Below are 26,525 nucleotides of genomic sequence, written 5' to 3'. Positions count from 1 at the left end.
TTTTCCCACCGAAAGAATTTCCTTTTCATCCAGAAATTAATTCTTTTAAAATTAAACTAAAATACATGTGGCATTCTGGTTTTTGCATCTTCAGCATTGAGGTTGGACTGGGAGGTATTTTAAGGACATCTCCAGAGCTGTTAAAGATGTATAGGCTGAAAAAAAGTAGCTAGACACCCTAAAGCAGTGATGGTCAAGCACAGGCCCAGGGTGGGATAATTTCCACTCCATTAGATAGGAATATTGAGGAACATTCCACATGAGAGAGGAAAAGGGGCAGAGTCACAGCCCAGTCCCCTTCTCCAGCCAGCTGCTCCTGGAGAAGGTGGCTCACTGCACCACCTCTCTGAGGTTTGGGAATCAGAGGACTGAGGCTCCTGGATTGATATCTCTGTTGGGGTCAGACCTCTGTGATAGCAATCTGACCTAAAGATTGATTTGTGGCCTTCTCTGATGTGTCCTGCCCAGGAAGTAATGGTCATTCTGGCAATTTTTATTTTTGGTGGTTTGATTTGGCTATTTATTGTCATGATATGTATATTAACTGCTCTTCATCTTCAGAGTGCTTTCCAAAGAAGTGTGTTTCACAGAATTTGCCTCTGGTACTCTGCGGGAGTGTGTGTTTTTCATAGATAACAAAGATTTAATCTCTGCTTTGAGGGAGAAGTGCAACTCAGGCTTACTCACAGAATTACCAGCAGCAATACCACATTTCCAGAAATCTCAACACTGAGTCAAAGAGACAGACAGCTTGAATTTCTTGCCAGAGAAACACAACAGAAAGAAGAAAAGCCAGGAGACAATGGAACCCAATCAGAAATTCAGACCTCTACCTTGCTGTCCTCTTCTTTCTTGGGTGAGAAATACAAACACTATACAGCCAGAAATGAGTGCATTGGCTCTGGATCTGAACTGTCCAGGTAATTAAACCTCTATTTCTGAGTCTGGGAAACAGCCTCTGAAAAAGCAGCAGCCCTTCAGAAAACAGTCATTAGAAAGTGGAGCCAGCTCCCATGTAAAGGGTGAAGAACAGCACCTGTGACTGCCATGGACACAGAAGCTAAAAGTGTACAAATGCTGAGAACAGTCTTCTAGAAAGCAGATGAGTATTTTTGTACCAAATAATTTTTACTAGGTGCCCACAACACAGACCTCATCTACATTTAAAAATCTAGATTAAAAATGTAGTTAAATAGGTAGCAGTTCATATTTACCTCCTTTCTATTTTCTTTATTTTTTCCTGAAAATGTATTACTCCTGCAAACAGAGCTGTCCTGTTTGTTATCAATTAAAAGTGAAAAAGACAGAGCCAAGATTAATCACATTTTTTATTTAAAGGAAATTTATGGACACATTTTGAGGTATTTGATCAGTATTTGTTCTTATTTATACATGAGTATTTTTCAGGTGTTCAGTCAGCAGGACATGAAGGAAAGATAAAAAGATACAAAACCATTTCATCAACACAAGGCCAAAAAAGCAAAAGTTTTAAAGGTATGTGGAAAGTGGATGGGTAAGAAGTTTACCCCATATTCAGAATGGGATTTAAGCACATAGCTAAATGCCTCGGGGAAAGGCAGATTTTAGAGCAAATTGGACAGAAATTCTCCTTTTAAGTAGATGCAACCCAAATTAAAGGTATTCCATAGATTTTGAGGTATTAATTTTAGAAGTTGCATCCTTTGAAAAAGTAATACAATATTCTAAACGAAAGGAGAAATACCTACATTTTCATGCAGATGTAAACTGATATACTCAACATTTCTCTTTTTTTCACACCAGTGTCTATAATATAATATAACCTTACAGGTTATATTTCTAAGCATATCATTTCTGACCTGCCAAAAAGACACAATCCACACTATTTTGTCCATGAACTCAGATTTAAGGAAAGTAGGAAAAAAGCTGGCAGCATTTTTTCAGTATCTGGAGTGAAGTTTTGCTTTTGAAGGTGCTGTTTTACAGAACTCTGTTTCCCTCTTTGTAGCACTGATTGGAATGAAAGTGTCCAGCTTTATATTCCTGAAAATTATCCTTAGAATAATCACCAAATAGACAGTGTCCAATGTATGAGCTGTTTCTTTCACTTTAGAAGATGCTGTAAAAGAAGTTAAGTTCCAAATATAGCCTTGTTTTTACTTGGAAAATTGTTGTTTCATAAATAGAAGTATTTCTGTGAGTTTTCTGAAATATTTAGGGAAAGATATTTTATCTAAATCTTACCTTCCCCAGTCCAAGTGCTTGCAATGCAGTGCCTCTCAGGTTGGCAGTCAGGAAAAACAGACAATAAAACTTACTGGACAAAGCAGGAGAAAGGGGAGGGGGATTTCCTGAAATGGATTTATCCAGTTTTACCGTCTTAAGTGAAAGGCAAAAGAAAATAGAACAGAATAAAAGCTGAATGAAAAGTAGAATGCAAATGTTGCTCCGGTTCAACAGTCCAAAGGAAGCTTAGTAACACAGCTGAAGCAACCTGAGAGATATCTGCTTGCTTACAAATCACGTCTAAGTTTGATACAGCAAACATTTAAAGTCCTTTAACAGATGGAAAATACCTTTTTTTCCCCTATCAGTTTTTCGTTTCCCCAGTATTAATTTTCATCTGCAGAAAAGTCCCCAGGGTTTGAAATTGTTTTCCAGCCAAACTTCAAGCTTTCTGTCTCCAGAGAGGAGACCTAGCTGCCCGTCTCCTCAAACTCGCTGTAGGGGGATGACGCCGAAGAAGATTTAGACTCTCCATCACTGTTGCACTCCTGCGGGGAAGCCGCACTGGGAGTTCCCGGGCGCTCCTGGGCAGAGAGCGTTTCTTTACTGGCAGAGCCTAAGGGATGGCAGTCCAGCAAGCTCTGCAGGTGTTTGATGTAGCTTATTGCAGCTCTCAGGGTCTCCACTTTGCTGAGGCGCCTGTCAGCAAATTCCTTGGGCAGGTGCTCCCTCAGGCGCGTGTAGCCTTCGTTCACACAGCGCACCCTCTGCCTCTCCCTCTCGTTCCTCTTCCGAATGAAGGCAGGCTCGAAGGAGCAGTCATAGATGCCCATGTAGCCAGGGAATGGGATGTAGGAGATGCAACCTGTGTGCCCACTATAGGCTTGCTCCCAGTAAGATGGGTCCAGATGGAAGGGAACCCCAAAGGGCTCTCTCCGGGGTACCCCGTGGAGGTGCATGTGACTGTTAGCCAGGGACACAGCTCCTGGAAATGCAATCCTCTTCAATAGTTTATTATCATCTTTGGTGCTGTCCATGCTTCTTTTTGTCCTCACCAGTGGCGTGTTAGTTCCTGAATTTGGCTTCCAATGTATTAATCCAACATTTGTATAGGTACTCTTCCCCACAGGCTGCAGTTTCCTCCTGTGGTGTATAAAAACTCAGATCTCAAAGCAAGGCTAACAACTCATGAGGTCCACACTGTGCCTGGAGAGCCTTGTTTTTATAGGTGTAGGATGCCAGTTAATGTACAGACAGGTTTTGAGGGCCATCACTCCACAATTTAAACCCTTCTTCTCCTGTGATCTTCATATTTCAAAAGATAATAAGAGGGTTCCTGCGTATTCCTTTTCTCTCCACTTGAAATTATGACCATAAGAGTTAATGCCAAACATAAATAATCTTCCAGGCTCTAAACACTTCTCATGTATTGTAATCCATGATATCGTTTGATATAATTGTCTCCAAAAGATGGGTAATTTGCAAAGTTTACAGGGATCTTCAAAGTTTTGGCAGAACTCCTCACTTTCAGGAACCAAGGATCTTCTGACATCTGAAAACTACCCAAAGGCTTTTCACAATGAAGTCCAAAAGACAACTGCAAGCTTTGTTGTTTCGGCTGCTCTGGTCTAACTGAACCAGCTCACAAGCAGTTTGCAAAACTTATATGGCTTATCTGTAGCTTTCTGGGGAAGCTGAGACATCTTCAAAGGAAAGAGTGCTCTCTTGTGGTTGCAAGTCTTGTCAGATCAAGAATGTACTACGTGCAAGCATAAGAGGAAAACTGCCTTCTTCACCCCAAGAGAGGTTTTCTCAAGAAGTGTGTTTCTCAAATTGAACATAAGCATTTTAGCATTTTCAAACAGTTTTCAATATTTTGTGTGTTTCTGCTCATTCTAGGAAAGTTCTGGTCATCCCTATGAGCACCTGCCTCAGATAAACAAACACAAAGGTGATGCCCTGATAGCCCCATGCGCAGGTATTACTAGATGTTTACACAGATATTGGCTTACCTGATGGACCCTACACACTGCTTTAATGGGGGAGCTGAAAGTCCCTCTTGACCCTGCCAGGTCTGTGCTGTGTCCTCCAGTTTGCCTGCAGCTTGCCAAAGGAAAGAGGTGGACAAAAGATAAGGACTTTGGGCAGTATAACGTCATAATGTCCTTGTCTGTGCCTTTCCTCTGAGACACCCCCCTGTGTTAAGATCTTCCCCTGCGGCAACTTGACAGTCTTTGACTTTTCCCATGTTGTTGTTCAAGAGCTCCATAGTTACAGTTTTTTTGTTGAAAACACATTTTCACAGTTAACTGAATCTCCTTTTTTGGCCATCATCAGCTTGGGGAGTTGAATGTTTGGTCTGGGAGAGCTGTGGGAAGGGACAGACATGAAAAGGTACAGGTATGTAGACTCTATTAAAACTGTTCTTTTGCTCAAAGTGAAAGTTTCCACCCCGTTCAGTGTTTCATGTGAAACTGCCTCAGAAGTGTCAGCAACTGAAACAACATTCTCCACTCTGAGACACATCTATGTATGTCTCTGCTGAGTTAGAAACTAGCAGCAATGATGTGAGTAGCACACATTTTCAAGCCAGCCTTTGTGTCTCTGCTGGCCTATTCTTCAGCTTCAGAAAAAGAGTAGTACTCTTCAAAGAACAATGAACGTACAGGCAGACCATTCCAGACAGACATGAGTGAGAACAATCCGGGAGTCTGGTTTATGTCAGGGTAGAATCAGCACCAAAGTGGCCCAAAAGCCAGAGCAAAAATTACTGGGGAACACCCCATGGTATGTACAGCTCATTTCAGATCAAATAAGTGAGAGTCTTTCTGCCTTGTAAAAGAACCTTTGGAAACAGTTGATCAGGATGGACTTTTCAATATTACTTGCACTCTAAAGTCCATTGTCCAGAAATGTTTTCAGAAATGAGTGCTTAAAGGAAAACAGCTCCTTCACTATAGCGCTAGGTTAGGCCAGGACTTCCAGTTTTCTTAAAACAAAGAAGATGTTGACCTCTAAGCAAATACCTGAAGCAGGCAAAGGCCATTTGATCTGTGTTATCATCAGATTTAAAATGCTGCTCTCTGGCAGTATTCCTGTAAGGAAATAGAAGCATGCCTCCTGGGGGGCTCAGCTGCCAGCTCATTTCACAGCTCTCTATGACCTTGCCAGCAGCCTGGCCATGTTCAAAAGGCAGGGTTACATTTCAGTTCTGTCATGCAAATACACTGTGCCCTGCTACCAGACCTCTTTTCTATGTTTACTGTAAATGCAGGCCACCAGCACTTCCCAGAGTGTCAGAATTGCACCGGTGCTAAAGACATCTGCTCTTCTGACAGAAGAATCCACGTTGCTAATCCTTTAGAGAAATACACGAAGAAAAATAACAGGTAAATGTTAATTGTTGACCTGAATTACTGAAGCTGATCTCATATCAAACAGACTCTGAAGTCTGAATTTGTTTGTGTGCAAGAGAAATTAGAAAATATGCCACAGGCTTTTGATGAATGTGGAATCTTGTTGACAATCTAATGTCACTTGCTCGGAAAGGGATTTGCCCCTGGGCAGAGAGCCAGAGCAAGGCCAACACATCTTACATCCCACTGCAGCTCCTTGTCGAGAGCCTGAGCAGGATTAAAGCAATTTATTGTTCCTGTACTGACTTCTGCACCAAGTCTCAACATGTCTGCACATGCAGACACAGTGAAAGTAGCAGGACTGGACCACCAAAGGGAAAGGCTAATACATGTTCCTTTCAATATTAAGAGTAGCTTAAGACTACATGGATAATGTTCCTCTTTTAAGGTAAGCCTTTGATCTTCTTTCTTACACTGCTTCTCCAATTAAGTCCTCTTCACACCTTTGTCTGGATGAAGCTTTGACTCCAGAAAGCAGTATCTGCCATGCTGATACAAAGCAGATGGCCTGGTTTGCTTTCCAGGTGGTACAAATCAGGTGTTTGCTGCTCTACAATGGCAGAGTTCATGCTCTTTATGCACACATTGTATGTTTAGCTTTGGTTTAGGTTTTGGGGTTTTGGCTTTGTTGTTGTTTTGTTTTGTTTGTAAATACAAAGTCTAAATGGGGATGCTGGAACATTCCTTACACACTCTACCATCTGTGGCATTCAAACAGGTTCCCTTTTTTTTCACTTCTCTTTTACTTCACTATAAGCACTTAATTACCCAGCCAAAATGAATAGAAAATAATCTTGACATATCTATAAAAATAAAACATTAAGGCATCTTCCTGCCAGATATAACTTAGTTGTGGTTTTAATTGCATGTATCCTAACACAATATCTATAAGTATGTGATCTTTGTACAAAAGAACCCTCAACATGTTCCCATTCCCACATGAACCATAATCATGAATAACACTGTTGACATCACACAGTGATTTGAATTACTCTGAATTGCTCAAAGAAACAGATTCTCCCTGACCCTGTGTCCCTCTGTCTCTGAAAAGAAAGTCATTGGTGGAAATATTATAGTAGAAACATGAGAGTCAGCTGAACACATGCAAGTCCACTAATTTCCCAACAGAAGATGTCTCAACTCTTCTATCTGTGAACACATTACTGAAAAGGAAGAAGAAAATACACCAGGAATTTAAAAAGAAACTCTCACAACACTGTGCATTTCTTATACTGAAACTATCATAATATTGTGCATTTCTTATATTTTATTGTGCTGTAATTATGCCAAATTCGAGTATCTATTATACATATCATAGCTTTTCTAGGCTGCCACAATTTACTAATAGATACAAAAATATGTAATTAACAGGTTCTCTTGTTAACTGCTCTCACACAATTATAGTAGTAACTTTGCTTGAGACTGAGCTACAGGAATACAGGATTGAGTAGGTTTGTGTCTCTCTTGTCCTGTTTTATCCTTAAGCATGGGTCATCTCTTTCCAACCCTACACCTAAAAGTGAAAGCTGCACATAGACTACCTAGGCTTCATACTGTGACTATCACCAAAATACAGGCCTGCAAAGTGCTGACAAGCCACTAAAAGGAGATGAGAAATTTGGATTTTTGCTGGTAAAAATGGCTTTTTGCATAATCTTCATTCCAGTGTTATTCTGCTTGGTGTGAGAAAGAACCCAAGGGCAGGTTTGCATTAGCAGAAGAGAACTGATCGTACCGAGACGTGGGCACGGCCCAGAAGGGCCTTTGGCTCACGCTGCAGGGAAGGACTGAAGCGTGCTTAGTGCATCTCCTTCCCCTGTGGTTTCAGAGTCTCCCTTATCTGTCAATATGTCTCCAGGATCTGAAGACGACTTGAAAAATAGCTCAGCAATTTGTCCCTCACACAGCAAGTACCACTATAAATGTCAATAAACCAGGCTTCCAGGAGACACAGTGCAGTTGTCTTATCAAAACACTTCACATATAATAAAAGCGTTTGGTATATAAAAAAAAAAATCTTCCCTTGCAGAAGAAACAGTTCCCAAATGTGTTTTATCACAATACCTTGGGCATGCAGTGTACATCTCTGTAGACACAGATTAATTTCTCATTCAGTGACACTTCATATTATCACTGGCTTCCTTTGATACTAGTGCTTTAAACTGGTAGTTAAGATATCACTAGTTCAAGGGAGTAAAGTGACTACAAAAAAAGCTGGAATCTCAGAGGACTCATGCCTGACAGTAGGAAAAACCACTCTTATCTACGTATGACTACGTCCAATCTGGCTCATAGGCTTGAAGTATTACTTTCAGCTCAGATAGTTGAAATAGTGCAAGGATTTCAGTGCCAGGGCACTTCTGCTGTAGAATTACAGTATTATAGTTGGAATTAAGACAAGCTGAGGGCTTGGGATAACGCAGCATTTCAGGACAGAACTGAGACATACTGAGTGTGACCGTGAAGTTTTAAGGATGAGAACTGAAAATGGAAGGTCTCCTGTCATCTCCTATGTATTAGGGAATGCAAAGTGAAGAGAGAGACTTTTGGGCTCGTAGTCATTCTCTAGTAGTTTCTAAGAAAGATGTGAAGTATTAGCACCAACATGTGAATATGTGGGACTACACACACAAAAATTAAGCTCACCTAAAGCCCCCATCACACGATTAGTAGACCATAAAAACCTGAGGACTTAGTATATTCTTTTTTGACTTGCTGAAATAATGTTTGTGGACCAATTCAGATAGTCACTCAGTTGTGGTTAAGGTAAGGATTATTTGGCTTGGTGGAAGAGAGGTTGTGGGATTTGTGGTAAACTAAATACGGTCATTCTTTTGGTCACAAATGACAGAGACCTGGACTTACTTTACCTAAATGTACTCCTTTAGATGTTACATATTTAGACTAAATATGCAGGTCCCAGTCACAGGCCATAGAAACAGAAAGGCAGCACCAAAAGGAATTCTTCTCACACATCTCGGACACCTACTTCAGGATGGGATGAAACACTCTCTGCAGCAAACTGCTTCTCTCCTTCAGCTAGAGAGAGAGAGCTTGAAGAACCAGGGTAATGCAAGGTGTTTAACTTTCTGACAAAGCCAAAGGAGGAGAGTATGCTTCCACCCCCAGAAGAACTGATAGGTTTGTACTGAACTAGAATGACTTCTTACATTTAGGCTCTTTAGATCATGGAATGATCCTTACACATCCTACATTTAGGTCCTTTAGATCAAAAGAGAGCAGACAGAAAAATACTTTGAATCTCCTCCTGTGCAGACACCCTATCGAGGGATGGCTCATTTAAAGAGACATTAGTTAAGTGTCACGCACAAGCAGATAACCAAACCCCATTACAGTGTTCAGGAAACAGCTGTTCACGCCGGCACTGAAGGAACGTGGCGATGGATTTGAGCAGCGTATATGGTGTCTATCCACGTGTCGCAGGCGAAAGCGAGCTACAGAACTGCTTGGGCACATCAACAGATTCCTTTGCAATGTCACCTGAGCCAGAATTGCACATATGATCAACCATAACTGAGCGGCGTCCAGAAGGCAGCTGGGCACGTACGGGCTGATGGTACCGGAGGACACATAACGCAACCCCTCTAATGACAGCAGATGCGAGGGTGTAACGAGAAAGCAGTGAGATAGCTGGGAATACTGTGTGGGAATACTGTGTGGAAAACCAGAGCAAGCACCGCACCGTGGAAGAGGCGGCGCGGGAAGCTTCGGGCAGGGCACGGGGCCAGGCAATGGCGCGGGGCGGGCGGGCAGCGGCCGAGCCCCGGGGCGGTGGCGCCGCTTCCTGGCTCCGGCGCTCGGCGGCGGAAGCGGCCCCGGCCCCCTCCCTCCGCCATCACCGCCTCCCTCCGCCTCCCCGCCCGCGCCGGGCCCGCGCCGCCCGGGTCCCGCCCATGAGGCGGCGGCGGCGGTGGGGGTTGCGGCCGGGCCGTGGCTGGGGCCGGAGCCGGGGCCGGGGGCAGGCGGCGGGCCGGGGCTCAGGGCCCTGATGCGGCTGCGGGCGCTCCGCCGCCGGGCCCCATGCACCCCAGGTGAGCGCCGCGGAGCACCGGGCGAGGCGGGCGGCACCGCGGGGAGCACCCCGGCCGAGGGGGCGAGCAGGGGAGGGGATCCCTCAAGCGTTCGGCGCCTTCCTGAGGCCCCGAGGCTCGGCCCCGGGGCGAGGGTGGTGGTTCCCTTCGTCGGGCATCACCATCCTCAGCAGCCGCCCGGGCCGGGGGGAAATGCCCTGCCCCGCCGGGCAGCCGGAGCCCTCGCCCCCGTCCGTGCAGAGCCGTCCCTGGCGGCAGGCAGCGGTGGGAGAGTGCGTGGTGCCAAAGGTGGCCAGAGCCGAGGTGGAAGTCGGCGACTCCGTTTGCGGCTCAGCCGTCCGGGTGGCAGGTGGTCTGCGAGGAGCTGTGAGTGGACTCGATGTTCCTTACGGCCCTCTTCCAGGCTAAGATCTTGTGCTGTTCACTTGTGTGAGTTCGGTGGATTCGGCTGTTTTTCCTGGATGAGTGGTACCTTTCCATATCGGAGTGGCAGCCCAAGCTCCAGCTCTCCATCAGTACTGCAGAGCTTGGGCCTGCTGCTGGCAAAGGCCGTGTAGGAGGCCTGGGTCAGCCGGGAGGATGTTGTGTGTGTGACTGCTGAGGGGGAGCAGAGGGGGTCTGTCTGGCCCTAAGAGCTGCTGGTTAAACCTGGCGTGTGGGTAGGAGGGCCAGGGTGGGCACAGCATAGGTCAGGCAGGGCTTGAAAAGTTGTGACAAGTGTGAGTAGACCATGTCTCCCTTGGTGTCCCCATCCCCGTGGACTGGTTTGGGCTGCACGTGCAGCTTGAGACCCCAAAGGACTCATGTGCTCCAAGCTGACATGGTTTCTACCAAGGCTGGGGATTTAGTGTGTTGGGTGGTTCCTGCAGCTCCTCGTGTTGTGTGTGCCCACTTGAGCATTGATCACTCTGAAATACCATGTCATCCATGGTGCCAGTTTTTAATGCGATGGGAGCGTGTAGAACCAGACTGAGGCAGTCTATTGAAACTGTGCTATGGCTGCTCTGCAGTGGCACCTCTTGTCACTATCGGCCTGGTTCAAACTGACGGTGAATTAGAGGTTTTGTGTCCATTACCAGTTGGAAGTGATCTTTCCCCCAGAGTCTGGGTTTTGAATGTGGATGTGGTGTCCAGAATTCGTGAAATACAAATCAGGTGCTGTTGTCTGAGTATTTGTGACATTCAGCTTGTAAATATATCTGTGTTCACAAGAGTTTAATCACAGTGGCTTTTACTACTAGGAGTAAGACTTTGTTTTCTGGATGGCAAGGAAAAAGCTATGGTCTGATTTGTCTTTCTGTTTTTTAATCCTGATTATTGCTATCTAATATGATCAATATGTATTGACCATGATGTGGTGACAGTGTGAATGGCTGATGTGTTTTATGCATAGCTTTTTAAGGCAGGGTTTTTATATGCCAATATCAGATTTTGAGTTTGTTTGCTCAACCCTTCCTCACCACAGTACAGTCAGTAATCAGGAATGCTTTTGCATCTGTTTCTTCTTCCTGCTCCCCTCTCTGTTCCCTGTCTCCAGAATGAATGAAATGAACTTGAGTCCTGTAGGGATGGACCAGCTGACCTCCTCCTCTGTGAGCAATGCCCTGCCGGTCTCGGGAAGTCACCTGGGCTTGGCAGCATCACCCACTCACAACGCCATACCAGCACCAGGTAATGGGGGAAGGGCCCACAGGGGGTATTGCGGCTCCTGCTCTGTGTTCTGCTGTCACAGCAATGTTCATAACTGGGCAGCAGTGCCTGCTCTGATAGCAAGTCATATCTTAGGTAGTGAAATGATGTAGAGCTGGGGAAGGGGAAACCGTAAATTGTTGTTTATGTGAGCAAAGCAAAAGGCATGAGTGCTTGTCAGGCTTACACCTTAGTGGGAGCCTCGTTTTGTTCTAATGGGGTGATTTGCACTGTGGGTGAGTAGTATCAGAATCCTTTGAAATCAGAACTGTAGCTGAAAATCTGTCTCCATCTATGTCTCATTTCTCTCAGGTGAAAATAATAATTTTTCACCTGTAAAGCAAACCTGTTTTCATAGTTCTTCTTTCCAGGGGCTGCACAGACAGAAGTCTATTACAATTGTCAAGTACAAGCAAGCCCTACAAAACATACCCAAAATGATCTAGCCATATTCAGGCATGCCTCTCAGTGCTGTGATAACTGATCCCTTCTTTGATGTCTGGCACCTTACTTGGACAGTACTATGCTGTATTTCCTTAGGGCAAGAGCTCCTGGGGAATTAGTAATGTCTTTGTTAGCTCATGTGTTCATAAACTCGGGTAGTTCCACTGAATTTAAGTGGGCGTTTTCTCTTGCAGGCTTGCCTGTTGCAATTCCAAACCTGGGCCCCTCCTTGAGTTCCCTGCCCTCTGCTCTGTCTCTGATGCTCCCAATGGGTATTGGGGATCGAGGAGTGATGTGTGGTATACCAGAGAGAAACTACACCCTACCTCCACCACCATACCCTCACCTGGAGAGCAGCTATTTCAGACACATTCTACCTGGTAAGTGCTCTGGCACTGATGGATGGGAGCAGAAGGAGAAGCTGTTTTAAGAGCTGTCTGTTTCTGTCCTGAAGCAGGTGTGACTGATAGTTTTGCAGAGCTCTTGTTTCCCTGAGTTTGTCTGGAGACTGTTGTATCATTTACGCACCTTTATTTTCAGGTATCTGTTTCTATATTTGTGTATGAAAAGAATTGGAGGGCATTTTCTATTTAAACCTAACCTTTGATTGCTCCTCCTGCTTTGATTTTAGGATTAACAGAAAACAAAGCATGCCTGGTTTCTGTCTCCAATGGCTTGTAGCTTGAAAGTTGCTTCTATTTTTCTTCACCTGTAGTCTGAAGCAATATTTAATATGTGCATAGTGGGAGGTCACAGTAGTTCAAAGCTCAAAGAGGGCAAGACATCAGCTGCGGCGTTGGGGACTTTCGCACCCATTTAGCCCATGGCACAGTTTTTCTTCATTTTCCTTCAAGGTTGGCTTCCAAAGGCCTGACGCACTGACTTCTATCTTGATTCCTTTCTCACACGTGCTTTGGAGTATAAATGTAGAATTTTACGTGTTAGTGTATGAAAACACAGAAATAGGAGCTTTAAATGCAGTCCTGGTTTTGTTTGGTAGCTAAGTTTCACAGGGTGCAAGGCGTAGTTAAACTTCTTCAAGGTGACTCAGCAAGTGTTGTTGGTTCAACCTGGGTTAGGAATAAACTGTAGCAGCCCGTGCAGCTACCTGTTGCCTGATGGCTGAACTTTCCAGCTGCTTAGGAGTAACCTTTCCTACTGCATTGCATGCCTGCCTGTTTAGTGGCCATAGAGTAGACAAGGAGACTGTGCACGAGGACCAAAGGTATTTGCCATTCTTTTGAGCTGGAATAATCTTCCTGTGATGTTTAGTCTGGTGTTTCATAGGGTTCTTCTGTCAGTCACCTTGCTGCCTTCAAGGATCCTCCATGTTCAAGCCACAAGGCAGCATTGCATGCAGAAATATTTGATGCAGCTGATTAAATGAAACTGTTCATGTTTTGGCTACTTGTGCTGCAGAAAGAGTCTGTGCTTGCATCCTTATAATAACAAACATATTTGAATGGAAAACTCTCACAGAACAAGTGGCTCATAGGGTTGAAGGCTAAAAAGAAACATGCTGACTCAGATCTTGCAGAATCTGCAAAATCTGCCTCTGTCTCTGCTAGAAATAATGTTTCCTTGAATGTGCTGTTGTAGTTCTTCCAAAGATTTTTTTGTTTGTTTTTAGTATGTAAATACAGTTTAGTGTTTCTTCATATCATAAGTTCAAAGGTTGTTTGATGTTGAGAAGCTTCCCAGAACTACCAGAAAAGATGGTAGGGTTTCTGATTTAAATTCAATCAAACTATTGTTTTAGGAGAAACAACATGCTTTCATGTAAGGAAAGATAGCAGATGACTCATGAAATCTGTGAGAGAACTTGTGTTTGTCCTTCAGAATTGCAATTGATGACCTCTGAGATGGACAGTTGTGCCACTTCGTCTTAGAGGAAGGAAGTATCATTTTAAAACTTAAATGCCTAAGCAAAAACTGTGTGTCTTGGAGAATTGTTTCTGCTTCTAGCAAAGATGAACCAGGAATTACCAAATTATAGATTCCACTAGCAGTCCTCCATCCTTTGTGAGCTATTTCTTGGGAATGAAAAATTAGGCCTAAAATGTGAAGAGCCTCATTCTCATTTGTCTTTGTACTGAGCAGTCTAGGTGGAATTCTGCCAGAAACTTGGCTGTTTAGAGTTTGAGATTTAACTAGAGACTTGGTCTGTTGGATGGAGGCTCTGAATTAGTTGTTGAGTGGTACTTTGACAAGAGTGTTTGGCTAGCATATGTTTGTGAGCCATGTTTTAGAATTAGTGGATTTTTATTGGAGATTATGTAGAGAACATGTCTTCAGGGATCTGGGTTTCAGTGTACTGTGCTTTGACTGATTTTTATTCAAGATTTAAAAACTGATGTGATCTCACTCCCTTCTCTTTCTCTCTCTCTTCCTATCAGGTATCTTATCTTACTTGGCTGACAGACCGCCCCCTCAATACATCCATCCCAACACTATAAATGTTGACAGCAATCCAGCATTGTCAGTCTCCAACAATCCCTCAGCCCTGGATCCCTACCAGCCCAGTGGGACCGTGGGACTGGAACCAGGGATTGTCTCCATGGACTCCCGCACAGTGAACACACACGGTCCTCAAAATCTGCATCCTGGTGACAGCCACGAGGTAGCGCTGGATACTACAATCACCATGGAGAGCGTTTCCAGGGTAACCAGCCCCATCTCTACAGATGGGATGACAGAGGAGCTTACAATGGATGATGTAGCTGGGGATCATGCGCAGATCCCGAATGGCTCCCGGAGCCACGAACCTTTAGCCGTAGACACAGTGGGGAGTAACTTGACGTCGGACGCTGTGGGACATGGCGGTGTCATTCCCATTCACGGTAGCACTTTGGAACTCCCTGTCGTCATGGAGCCCGACCACATTGCCGGGCGGGTGACAGGGATATCGGACAGCACACTAAATGACCCCATTCATACTGTGGCCATGAGCACCAACTCCGTGAGCGTGGCGCTCCCTACCTCACACAACCTCGCTTCCCTGGACTCAGTAGCCTTGCATGAAGTGGGCCTCAGCCTGGAGCCCGTGGCGGTGTCTTCCATAAGTCAGGAAGTAGCCATGGGGCCAAGTCATGTCGATGTGTCTGCAGACAATCTTGCCTTTGTACCATCATCTCTGCAAATGGAAGACTCCAATTCCAACAAGGAGAACATGGCAACCTTGTTTACCATATGTGAGTGGACATTTCCTGCTTTTCTGGGGTAGGGTTTGTCATGTAGCTATTGTCTGGTATGGCAGGACTCTTGTTGCAAGTCTTACAGATTTACGGAGAAAAAACCAGTTATTTAGCAAGTCCAAAAGTTGAAACATCTGCAGTGCCAGATTAACTGTGCTGAAATAACAGTAGTTGGCAGTAGTAGAAGACGTAGTAGGATGTTTTAGCGTAATTCTCTTTGTATGCATTTCCCATGTTGCCATGAGGTTGGAAACTGAATCTTGATGAAGCTCTTGATTTGGTGGATATGCTTGATATCCTTTGCAATGAGACTTCTGTTTTTTTTAAAGTCCCATCACAAGTGACTCTTCTTGCTCCATTAAAAATACACAACAAACATCACCACAAGCCACACTTTTCATCAAATGGGTGTAATTGTTGAGTATGACATTATGTGATTTTGAAAAATTTTTATTAAACCATGAACAATCATCATGAAAGTGTCGTTCTCAACAGGAAAAAAAACAGAGAGGGAAGGAACTTGATAATATTTCTAATTATTCTCATCAAAGGACTTTAGTCCAGAGGTTAGTGGATCTCATAGGAAGAGAGGAGCACTGGGTATTGTACTGTCAATCCTGTTATCGTTCAAGGAGTGGTGTTTGAGAACCGAGAAGTTCGCATTTGCTGAGAGAGAGATTTGAACTTTCCCCTGCAGGATGTCTGGCTTGGTGCCACTGAAGCATAAGGCCAGCTTTTATATTCATTTTTATTAGCTGTGGTAGCATTGCTGAGTTCTGCTCTTCATCCAGTCTGGCCCTACAACTGCCAGAACCTAATGCTTTGCCTGCAGAACATATTTTAAGAAATTGAAAGATACAGTGCCTTGGTTAACAAGGGGAGAGGTGCAGTTTAGTGCCAAGTACCTAGTCAGTCAGACATTTGGATTAATTTATTAAGGTTTCATTCTGTGTGATAAAACTTAAAATCAGGTGGGCATAGAACTATGGTGAATTTGCAACTCCTCGAGGAAGAGCTTTACAATTGATGCACTCAGAGGTTCCTACAAGCATCTGTTGCATGCTGAACAAATAATGATCCAAATACTGTGATGTCCAACATGCTTGTGGTGAAATGACTTCTCTTATTCTCCTAAAAGTGAGATGTGATGTGCCAACTTTTTGTTGCTATACTTAACATAGTCCTAAGCTGTTCTCCAGACAATGCTCCCCTATGGTAGGATATTAAAATGGCTGCTGCGTGCCTTGTGCTTGCATGTGATTTGCAAAACAGATTCTTGACTTGGGGAGGTTTAAATTTTAACTTTTTGTTGTTGTTTTTAAATTTCACCTGAATAAACAGGAATATGTGTCTAGACAGGTAACAGCAAGGACAAGGAGTTGTTTTAGAGCCCCTTAGTGGTTTTTCCTCACTGAGATGGCAGAAGTCAGGGCCTTTTTCAGAAAACTTGTTACTGTTCTTAAGCAGGAGATAAAAAGTGCGCCTTTGCTACAGTCCCAGATGTTTGCAAAACTTTCAAGAAGTTGTTTGGGGTTTTTTTTTGTCATCTTTGTTGACAGTTCTGGGTATCCAAATCAGAGAAGTAATCACTGATTTCTTTTTTTTTTTTCCTTTTTAAAAATTATTATTTTTATTTGTTAAGGACAGTACATTTCACTTTCTGTAGAATGTGAGGGTTTTTATTTTTCAGCTTCTTAAAAATGTATGAATGGTTGAACTTCTCCACGTGGAAATGTCCCATGCCTAGAACCTTTCTTCCTCTGCCTCTCCTTGGAGCATGTCCACAGACCCAGAGGGGGATCTGCTAGGCAGTGCTTAAAAGCAGCTGTTCCACATAGTGGTTCTCATTACTCAGATCTGGCTGTTGTTGTTGCTTTACTGCTACATGTCACCTGTGCACATGAAACAATGCTTATGTAGGCTCTACCTAACAATTTTTGGAGTACCTTCCTATCTGTTAATGTTGTAGTTACTCAAACTGTACTTCATATGAGGTACCCTAGTACCATGAAGGAAGTATCTGGAAATTATCATTAAGCATGTAAGGATGGAGCTGCTGTTTAGGCCTGCTGAAGGCTACTTCTGTGATAGGTCTTTTATACAGGAGCTGGATCAAGAGGCCAAAGAAGGTCTTAGTGGAGATCCTGATTTATTACTTGAACATCTTTCTTCTTCAGAAGAATAATGATTTATCAGTAGAGTGGTTGCTGAGTAGGTGTTGGTTGCTCCATCCATAGAGAACTAAAACAACATAGCTTTTCCAGATGAAACTGTAATGCTGTAGAGAGCATTTTATGCTGTACTTTCCCCCAGATTTATTAGACTGAAGACTTTCACTGGTTTCTTTTATAACAGTACTTCTGCTGAATGACAGATTGGTTAAGTGATGCTACTGATTCTTCCCGGGCTTTTGTTTTTGTTGCATTCAGTGGCATACTCACACTGCATGAGTTTACTGCAGTGAGACCTTCAAAAGCAGCTGTGAGGTCGGGTTTTTGCTGCTGTGATCTACACACTGTCTGAATTTAAATGGAGGTAAGGGGATTTGTGGTTCAAATTTGAAAAATTTTAGAAAGACAACCTTACTGGTCCATCTGTGTGGGTATCATCGAAGTTCTACATGCACGAAGTTTTCTGGTAAATTCCAAAAATGTAACCAGTGAGAAGGTGTTTGGTTTTGTTTGTCTTAGATTTTTCTGCCAGTAGAGTTCATTTCACTTGTGATCAGAGTGAAAATGGCTCTTCCATCACCAGCATTACTACCAGCACTGGGGAGGCTATCATCCATTTTGCAGTAGCTTTGATGAAGAGTGGGCTCTGTCCCATTGCTAGATTTGCCTGAAGAGATAGTCTGGAGTCTGGGTCATTAATTTACCATCAGGAAGGTAGGTGGAGATGCTCACATTTGATCTGAATTGGATAGAAACAGTGACATGTATGTCAGTGCCCACCTGACTGTAACAACATGGTCCATATTCTTCTGAGTAAAAGCTAGTAAGTGGCCAAGTGGAACCTGATAGAAGCAGCCTCTGGCAGGAGCTGAGCTGAAGCACTTTGGTAGGGAGCTGATTGCACTGTAGGAGCTGTTGTATGTTTTTAATGCCTGCTGTCCCCTCCTGTCCTGCAGGGTGCACGCTGTGTGACAAGGCGTATCCATCAGACTGCCCGGATCACGGGCCCGTCACCTTTGTCCCCGATAGCCCAATCGAGAGCCGAGCCAGGCTGTCCCTGCCAAAGCAGCTGCTCCTCCGGCAGTCTATCATGGGAGCTGAAGCGGGTAAGGATCGCATTACTGTGCACTTCCCTGCAGCAGTTCAAAATACACTCACTGCCTGAAATCCAAAACCGTAGGGAGATTAATGTGGGAAAGAAACACCGCAATAGAGAGATGTTTCCGTCTTCTGTAATCACCCTGACTTACATTAACCCAGAGCTCCTTGTGGTCTGGTTACTGCTTACACTTCAGCTGTACCATAGGGCTGCTGCCACAGAGTGTGGCACTTCATATGGTCAAGCACAAGCAAGGTATGGTGTTTATTTTTATTGTGCTAAACAGCCCAGGCACAGCTTTGATAAGAAAACGTTGCAGCAATTGCAGTTTGGGGGAAGGTAACAATTAGAAGTAATAGAGGAGATTTTTGTCTGCTCGTTCATCAGCTTCGTTTGCCGCCTTCTGGGTGCTCTCATTGGAGACTCATTGATCATGAGTGCCTCTGTTTTTTTCCCCCCTTTATTTGCATTTGGCATGTAGACTGTGACCTTGTCATTGGATGTGGACCTTGTTACTGTATTTCACGTCACTGTCACCTGGAAATCGAAGAGTACAGTGCAATACCCTAAGGATCTGAAGGCTAGAGAAGAATGTGATTATTGGCTTGCTCAGTGATGCTGCTTGTTGAGAGTAGATTACATCTGTTCTTTTCAAGCTGCACTAGTTTCCAGTTTATTCCTAAGAGCTATTCAGTGTATTCATGTAGACCTATATATACATATATAAATGTTTAATAATAAATAATATACACGCAGGAATCCCTCTGCCCATGACAGAAATACAGCTGCCTCTGGGGAGAAATGCAGAAGCTGCTTAACAATGCCCAGCAACAATTCTGGAAATTCCTGGGGATTAGGTAGGCAAAATGTAGTTACTGAAACTAGTATTTTCTGCTTCTGCAGAAAGTGCCTTGAGAACTTTAATTGGTCCAAGTGGCTAGGATGTTAGTTTTATAGCTTACTGAAAAGTAAATTACTTGCTTTTGACCAAATAAATACTTGTAATTCCACCAAAGCGGCTCCCAGTAGTGTCATGTGGTGGTGGTGGTTCTTGTTTCTGCCATAGGTGTGTTCCACATGTGAAGTAGAAGCTTTGATGATCTTACGCATAGATATTACCTCTGGAGCATTGTCTCATAAACCTCCCACTTCTTTATTATGCGTGATTAGTTGTTTAAATAATTGATTTCTTCAGGTTTTGGTCTTCTAATGATAGGTGTGTGGACACGAGAAACCATTCCTGTGAGGACTTGTTTTGGACCTTTGATCGGGCAGCAGAGCCATTCTCTGGAGGTGGCCGACTGGACAGACAAAGCAGCCAGTCACATCTGGAAGGTCAGTGGGTTCTGTGGCTCAAAGAACCTGCCACCATGCCTTTATCTGGTGAAAGTTACCACATGACAGCAACTTTAATATTATCATCCTTGCCAAAAGTAATGCAGTTTAATTGTTTAATGCTTAGTATCAGCACAGCAGAGCTCTATACCTTGCAGTATGCTGGTAGTCAGTCCTGAAGTACAAAAAGCTTCTTTAATGCATTCTCTTTTAAAGGGCTATATGTAGTTTCAGTATTTGTGTGGAGTTGCAGCAGAGACTGTATATGAATTACTAGGCAGCAGTTGTTTGTTTGTTTTGTGCCTCTGTTCATTGAAAGTTCCCCCAGGTGATGAATACTTTGTTTTAGGAAAGCAAATTTAAAGCTTTCTTTTCACCATCATTCAGTTTTCAGAAAGTAAATCTGATTTATAGAAATAAAACATGTACTGTTTGCCCAGTACAACAAGACTTGGTTTTTAAGAAAAGCAGCCAGATGCATTTCTGCTGGGAGCTAAAGGTGAGAAAGATGCTGATAAACAGCTTTTCTGGCCTCCTGGGTAGCAGAGGTCGAGGCTCCTATGTGAAGGGAAAGTAAGGAGTGAAAACAGGGCTGTGGTGTTGGCAATGGCAATGGAGACTTCCTAGCTTGTTCTAGGTAAACATATCCTCTCTTAAAGAAAGAGGCTGGCTTTCACTGCATTTATTGCTGTGTTTTGTCCTAAGATTGCATTTTTTTTTCCTGGTAGATCTATCACAATGGTGTCCTGGAGTTCTGTATAATCACAACTGATGAAAATGAATGTAACTGGATGATGTTCGTACGCAAAGCCAGGTGAGAGCCACTGGTACTGTGCTAAGTAGCTTTGAGTCAGAGCTGCAGGCTCGTAGGAAGCTCTGCTGGAAAATGTGCACTGCTGCACTGCCTGCCCACATGGGTAATGAGCTCAGGGCCAAGGGAGGCTTCAGGAGTTACCTGGTGGAGACAGTGAAACACAACACCCAGTGAAGAATGTTACAGGAGAACCGGTACACATGGTCATAGAACAGCCCCAAACCTGCCCACATAATTGTTTCCTATGTTCTAAAGCTTTAAACCAGTTTTTTTTATATAGTAACTTAGTGTGTATTAGGTTGTTACTGCTTTTCCTCTGCCCCATTCCTTTTAGTTACATCTGTGAAATTGACATTTGATTGCCCTTTTGATTTTAATACTTTATTAACAAAGTGTCCCTGAGTTCTTTGGGCCAAGTTCCAAGCCCTTACAGCTTGTGAGACCTGTCCTTTTCAGTCTTTCTGGAGTCTGTGATGAAAACTATCCAGGCTGGCCTAAGTATTGCTCCATCCACGGTCCACTGAGAAGGCTGAACCTTTCCTATTTCTCTGTGACAAAGTAGGTTTCTCCTGCAGTTTACTTCACTGTTCTCATATGTAGGAGTCAAGAAGTTTAATGTTTGATCTCCCACTGCAGTGGGGCAGAGCTTTTGCTAGTTTCAGATACTGGGAACAAACATATGCAAGATACTGCTTCAAAAGATGAATGACCACCTCTTGGAAAAGTTCAAGAGGACTTTTTAAAGATAATTTTGCTTTGAGACATTACTGATATTTTTTTCTGTCATGCATTCTCTATTTTTTGAGGGATGTATCTATCTCTATGAATCTATGTATATGAAAAATCTATGTATATGAAAGATACATAGATTTTTGTAGTTTCTTAGGAGATCATAAACTCACTTCTCTCAGCCCACTCCAATTTCTATTAATAATTTTCTCAGAAGTGGTGTGAGAAATGCATCATTCAGTGGAGCAGATCGGCTCTCAAGGTCTAGTGATTCTTTCCTTTAATAGAGTGTCACAGACGTGACAGACATGAGAGTTTTTATAATGTGCTGACAAGCACTGAGGTTCTCATTACCTTTTTATAGGAATTCTTCTTTCCCCTTCCCCTTTGCTTTCCCCTTTGCTTTCCCCTTTGCTTTCCCTTTCCTTTTCCATTTTACTTTCCCCTTTCCTTTTCCCCTTTCCTTTTCCCTTTTCCTTTTCCCCTTTCCTTTTTCTCTCTCAAAAAGTCACTACTTCTGGAGGGCTTTTATTCCTAACTGCTGTTGTTGCTATAGGAACCGGGAAGAGCAGAACCTGGTAGCTTATCCTCATGATGGAAAAATTTACTTCTGCACCTCTCGGGACATCCCCCCTGAACACGAGCTTCTCTTCTATTACAGCCGGGACTACGCACGACAGCTTGGTAAGTAAGAGCTCATTTTGTTGGTTTTGCAGGGAATGGTCAGCTTGAATTCCCTTTCAGTGCTATCTCTGGGCTATGTGACTTGGGAGTGCATTATGTTCCTTCTCAGTTCCTACTGGTGCATATCATAGGTTCCTTTTACATTTCATGACTGCAGAGTACCATCATTTAAAAGAAACAATTCCCTATTTAATTCCACTGATCAGGAGTAAAAGATCACAGTTTTGAAGAAAAAGCATTTTAATTCTGTCCATCCAGGGCTAAGGGAGTTTTGGAGCTGAAGATGTTCCTTCTCTCCACCACCTTGGGTTGTGATAATTAAGATTTGGTGGAGCTGTGCTCAAAACTGTTCCAAAGTTTGGCCCCTCAAAACATTTCACATTATCTACCTGAAACAGTTGGAAAGCAACACCAGAGCTGAAAAGAACAAAGGTGAAAATCTCTGCACCTGGCTTTGCTACCACAGACAAAATGTTAATGTGGACCTTGTTCAAGCTCTGTTAGGTCTTACTGTGCCTCATTGCAAGTGATGCTTTTGTGCCCAAAGGTGTCCCTGAACATCCAGACGTGCACATCTGCCACTGCGGGAAGGAATGCGCTTCCTATGCGGACTTCAAGGCCCATTTGAGTAGCCATATTCACAACCACCTCCCCAGTCAGGGGCACAGCAGCAACCACGGGCCAGGCCACGGCAAGGAAAGGAAGTGGAAGTGCTCCATGTGCCCCCAGGCTTTCATCTCCCCTTCCAAGCTGCACGTGCACTTCATGGGGCACATGGGCATGAAGCCGCACAAGTGCGATTTCTGTAGCAAAGCTTTCAGCGATCCGAGCAACTTACGGACACACCTCAAGATCCACACAGGTGAGGGCTCAGGGCTTCGTACGGATGCCTGTGCGAAGACAGGGGAGAGTGTGAAGGTCAAGTTACAGGCCAGCAATAGACAGTGTAGATATTTTTGCCTCTTTTTTTTCAGTATTCCCTATTGGGAATTACAAAATGCAAATTACAAAGCTGAAAAAGGGAATAAAATTGGGAGTTCAGTGCTCTCAAGTCAAGCATAGGAAGCTGTAGGCTCAGTACTCAGGAGTTTTAATGAACTGATCAAGTACAAATGTGGTATACACAACCACGGAATACTCAGTGGGGTGGGATTCAAGTGGTATTCAAACTTAGTCTGAACTCAGTAGCATGCTGGGGTTTTGAACTATTTCTGGCAAAGAATAGCAGAAGTACTGATAAGTGGAAAAATGGGATAAAACATAGAAGTTATCAAAGGGCCAGTGAGGCTTGTACCTGTGTGTTTGCTAGATAAGAGAATTTGTTTGTGTAGACAAAGGCAGTGCAGTGCATCAAATGTGATTGGGCTCCAGTAAGGCATCAGATACAATTCCTGTGGGAATCAGTGGAGATAGGAATGCACTAATGTACAGTAACTAGATGGTTACCATGGTTACTATTACAAAGGAAGCTACCATTGTTTTTACTGAAGAATTCATCTTGGATAACACTAGTCTTTTTGCCTGAATCTCTTGGTGGAAAAATGTACAGACCTGCTGGGGGTGTTTTGTTGTCCAGAACAGCTGGGGTGGACAAGAAGCAGAGAGCCTGCCTCACAGGAAAGGCTGGCTGACCACAAGCACTGGAGAAACAAGAATCAGTGGTGTTTAGAAGGACAAAGTGCAGAAAGGTGCATCACTCTAGGGCATCAGTAGTTTGAAACAGTATCGTGACTGTTTTTTTGGCTTGGGGGCATATGGCGTAGGGGATGAAAAGCTTTGGGAATGATCAAGTCAGATGCCTGGTTTTTTGCATAGCTGAATATAGACTGGAACTAAGTAGGCCTTTATGCTGAGTCTGAAGGAACTGCAGGGGAAAACAGGTCCTGTTCACAAATAATTTGCTTTTCTTCAGGGTAAGATTTAATTTTTCAGCAGTGGTCAGGCTTGTTTGCTTACTGCATTTCTTGGGGCACCAAGTGCCAATCTGTGGGTGTCCATGTGTACTCCTAGGTCAGAAGAACTATCGCTGCACCCTCTGTGACAAATCGTTCACGCAGAAGGCTCACCTGGAGTCGCACATGGTCATCCACACTGGGGAGAAGAACCTCAAGTGCGATTACTGTGAGAAGCTCTTCATGCGGAGGCAGGACCTCAAGCAGCACGTCCTCACTCACACACAGTAAGTGACCTCACAGGAGCTGTGTGACTGGCCAGTGCAAGAAACAACGAGGCTGAACAGCCCGAGACAGAATCTCTAGGTTGCAAATAGTTTGGCCTAGGGAGCATAGATGGGTTCATCCTCTGAAATGACAGAGAATTCAGAAGTCCTTGTTTCACTGGCTGCAGTTGTGGAGTTCTAGTGTTTGGAATATTTCAGTGACACAGTAAATTCCAAGCGTGCTCCTTGTGTTGTGAAATGGCAGTCTGGAGCGTTCATCATTTTGAAGAGAAGGGGGGTCGTTTGATTTACATTTCTTTGCTGAGAACTGTTTCCACGTCCCAGTGTGACCACAAAAGACATAAACTTCTCAGTGCTATTGTCACCGAGTACCTTGTTAGTGAACTCCACCTGTTTGCCCTCGGGGTGTGGTGCAGCTGTTCTCAGCCCTTTCCTCCCTGCAGCTCTCCTGCTCCTGTAGGCAGATCCCTACCCACAGCTCTCTGCCAGGCCAGGTCTTTTGCTCTGAGAATCTCTCCATCCTGTACATTTACTCCCAGTCCAAGGTCCTCCCTTAAATGCTACCTGCCCAAAGCTATGTCCTTCGCTTATTTCATTTTCAGCATCTGGTTTTTGTACTCACTTGGAATCTGTTGCTACTTCTGTCATGCTGCCTAGGAGACAGTGTAGTGCAGCCAGCACTGAGTGAGACAGACACAGACTCACTTTGCTGCTTGTTCCTACAGCCTGAGCCAGGAGCACTACTGCTGGGAGGTATTTTGCAGTGTCATTACAGAATTTGTTGCAGTCTGGTAAGCTCCTCTGCTTAGCATTTACAGACTGAGGGTTGTTAACATGCAGCAGCCTTGTTTCCTTATTTGTTCTTCCCTGCCCCCTCCCCGCCCCGCCTTATGTAGGGTGGGAAGGAAACTGACCTTTTCATCCAAGAGCAATATATCTGTCCTTGCTAAACCATGGACCTTAATCAGCATTTTAATACCAGCTGCCTTGTGGCAGGAGCAAACTCACTTTTTTGTGTCTTGCAGAGAACGGCAGATCAAGTGCCCCAAGTGTGACAAGCTGTTCCTGAGGACAAATCACCTGAAGAAGCATCTCAATTCACATGAAGGAAAGAGGGACTATGTCTGTGAAAAATGCTCCAAGGCTTATCTAACCAAATATCACCTCACGCGACACTTAAAAATATGTAAAGGCCCCACATCCAGTCTGTCAGCCCCAGAGGAGGAAGAGGAGGAGGATTCAGAGGAGGAATTAATAGACTCTATGAGGACTGAAGACTGTAGGATTAACAATGGAGTCTATTCAACAGGTGACGCTCTCTCTGGACACAAATGAAGAAGAGAGGGAAACTTTCTTGGATATTATAACTAAGGAAGGAAAAAACCCTCTTCCTTGTTTCCCCAGTCACCAGTGTATGTCAGGTGAGGAGTTTTCCTTCTGTTTTGGTCTCTGCCCTACCACCACTTAATATAATCTGTAGCCAGAACACTGAACAAGACTGGATCATGCACGTACAAGTGAAGAGTTGCAAAGAAGGAAATGTGAGGCAAGGTTTTTTTCACACACTCTGTGCATACTTCTTTTCCAAATCACTCAGATTAGTCCATCCAGTGCTGGGACACGTGACACACCTTGCATAGCCCTCTGAGCAAAGAGCCACAAACCAGAAACGTAGCTGAGGGATTGCAGTGACCTGTAAGCCAACTGTCCTTAACTGCCCAAGCTGTGACATGAAGAGAAACAAACAAAAAATGGTGGTGGCCAGTGATGTATTTTAGAACTTTTTAACTGAAGGATGTGGTTTGGCACAAAGCAAAGACTTATCAATGCTCAGGTTTCCTTCTTAAAACAAAACCACCTGGTTTTAAAAAAAAAAAAAGGCCAGTGAAATCAGCACTTGGCAAACAAAGTAATTACCCCACTACAGAAAAATCAAACTTGGTTTTTGGAGAACAGTTATTGCCTCTTCTTCTCCCTCAAGTTCTCAGCCCATGGAAGCAGGTGAAGAGATAAAGACTGTATGAACTCAGTAAGATACAGGGGCTTACAGATGATCAGGCAGTGTTTACAGTATATGCTATTCCTTGTGCTGTAAACCTTTTACCACCTAGAATCATGGGAGGGTTTGCTGCTAATATTATTTATGGAATGAAGATTATTACATTTGGTTGTTTTCTTTTGAAATAATTAAAAATGTGGCTCTTCTCTAATGTTCTTTTTTAATATTTACATATGATGAAAACATTCTATTTCTGACATTGATGCTATGAGAAATAACACCACTTTTTAATCATCTGCCTCTCCCAAGCTTTCCTGGGACATGGTCTGTGTAGGAGAACCTCCATGACCTGGGGCAGCTAAAGAACTGTAAAGTTGCTGTGTCACTCCTCTGGCTGTGCTGCAAAAGAAGACTCAGCTGTGCTCTGTTCTCTAACAAGGGAAGGGGAGGTTCCCTTGGGAAAGAGGCTCTGCTTCTGGCCCTAAATGGCCCAAGCTCAGCTGTACCTCTCCCTG

The 26,525-nt window shown here is 43.8% G+C and overlaps 2 protein-coding genes across 4 annotated transcripts; one reads left to right on the top strand and one right to left on the bottom strand.

Annotated features, from left to right (window-relative positions):
- Positions 1 to 2,645: 2,645 nt before the first annotated feature.
- ASCL4 (achaete-scute family bHLH transcription factor 4) lies at positions 2,646 to 3,412 on the bottom strand. Its single transcript, XM_048299975.1, has one exon. The coding sequence runs from the start codon at positions 3,240 to 3,242 to the stop codon at positions 2,676 to 2,678; it is 567 nt and encodes a 188-aa protein (XP_048155932.1). The 5' UTR covers positions 3,243 to 3,412; the 3' UTR covers positions 2,646 to 2,675.
- Positions 3,413 to 9,566: 6,154 nt separating this feature from the next.
- Positions 9,567 to 26,221, top strand: PRDM4 (PR/SET domain 4). 3 transcript variants are annotated; one of them, XM_048300828.1, is made up of 11 exons: positions 9,567 to 9,673; positions 11,211 to 11,344; positions 12,001 to 12,186; positions 14,203 to 14,997; positions 18,128 to 18,277; positions 19,466 to 19,605; positions 20,334 to 20,419; positions 21,705 to 21,832; positions 22,380 to 22,694; positions 23,843 to 24,011; positions 25,037 to 26,221. In XM_048300828.1, the coding sequence occupies exons 1-11, from the start codon at positions 9,663 to 9,665 to the stop codon at positions 25,344 to 25,346; spliced, it is 2,424 nt and encodes an 807-aa protein (XP_048156785.1). In that variant the 5' UTR covers positions 9,567 to 9,662; the 3' UTR covers positions 25,347 to 26,221. The 3 variants fall into 3 exon arrangements, with proteins under 3 accessions (XP_048156785.1, XP_048156783.1, XP_048156784.1); XM_048300826.1 differs by lacking the exon at positions 9,567 to 9,673 and adding an exon at positions 9,766 to 10,102; XM_048300827.1 differs by lacking the exon at positions 9,567 to 9,673 and adding an exon at positions 9,767 to 10,102 and having other exon boundaries at positions 19,487 to 19,605.
- The last annotated feature ends 304 nt before the right edge of the window (positions 26,222 to 26,525 follow it).

The sequence above is a fragment of the Corvus hawaiiensis genome, chromosome 4 (assembly GCF_020740725.1).
Source record: "Corvus hawaiiensis isolate bCorHaw1 chromosome 4, bCorHaw1.pri.cur, whole genome shotgun sequence".
Taxonomy (NCBI): domain Eukaryota; kingdom Metazoa; phylum Chordata; class Aves; order Passeriformes; family Corvidae; genus Corvus; species Corvus hawaiiensis.
The sequence above is the reverse complement of the archived record's forward strand: the minus strand, read 5'-3'. Positions and strand labels throughout refer to the sequence as shown.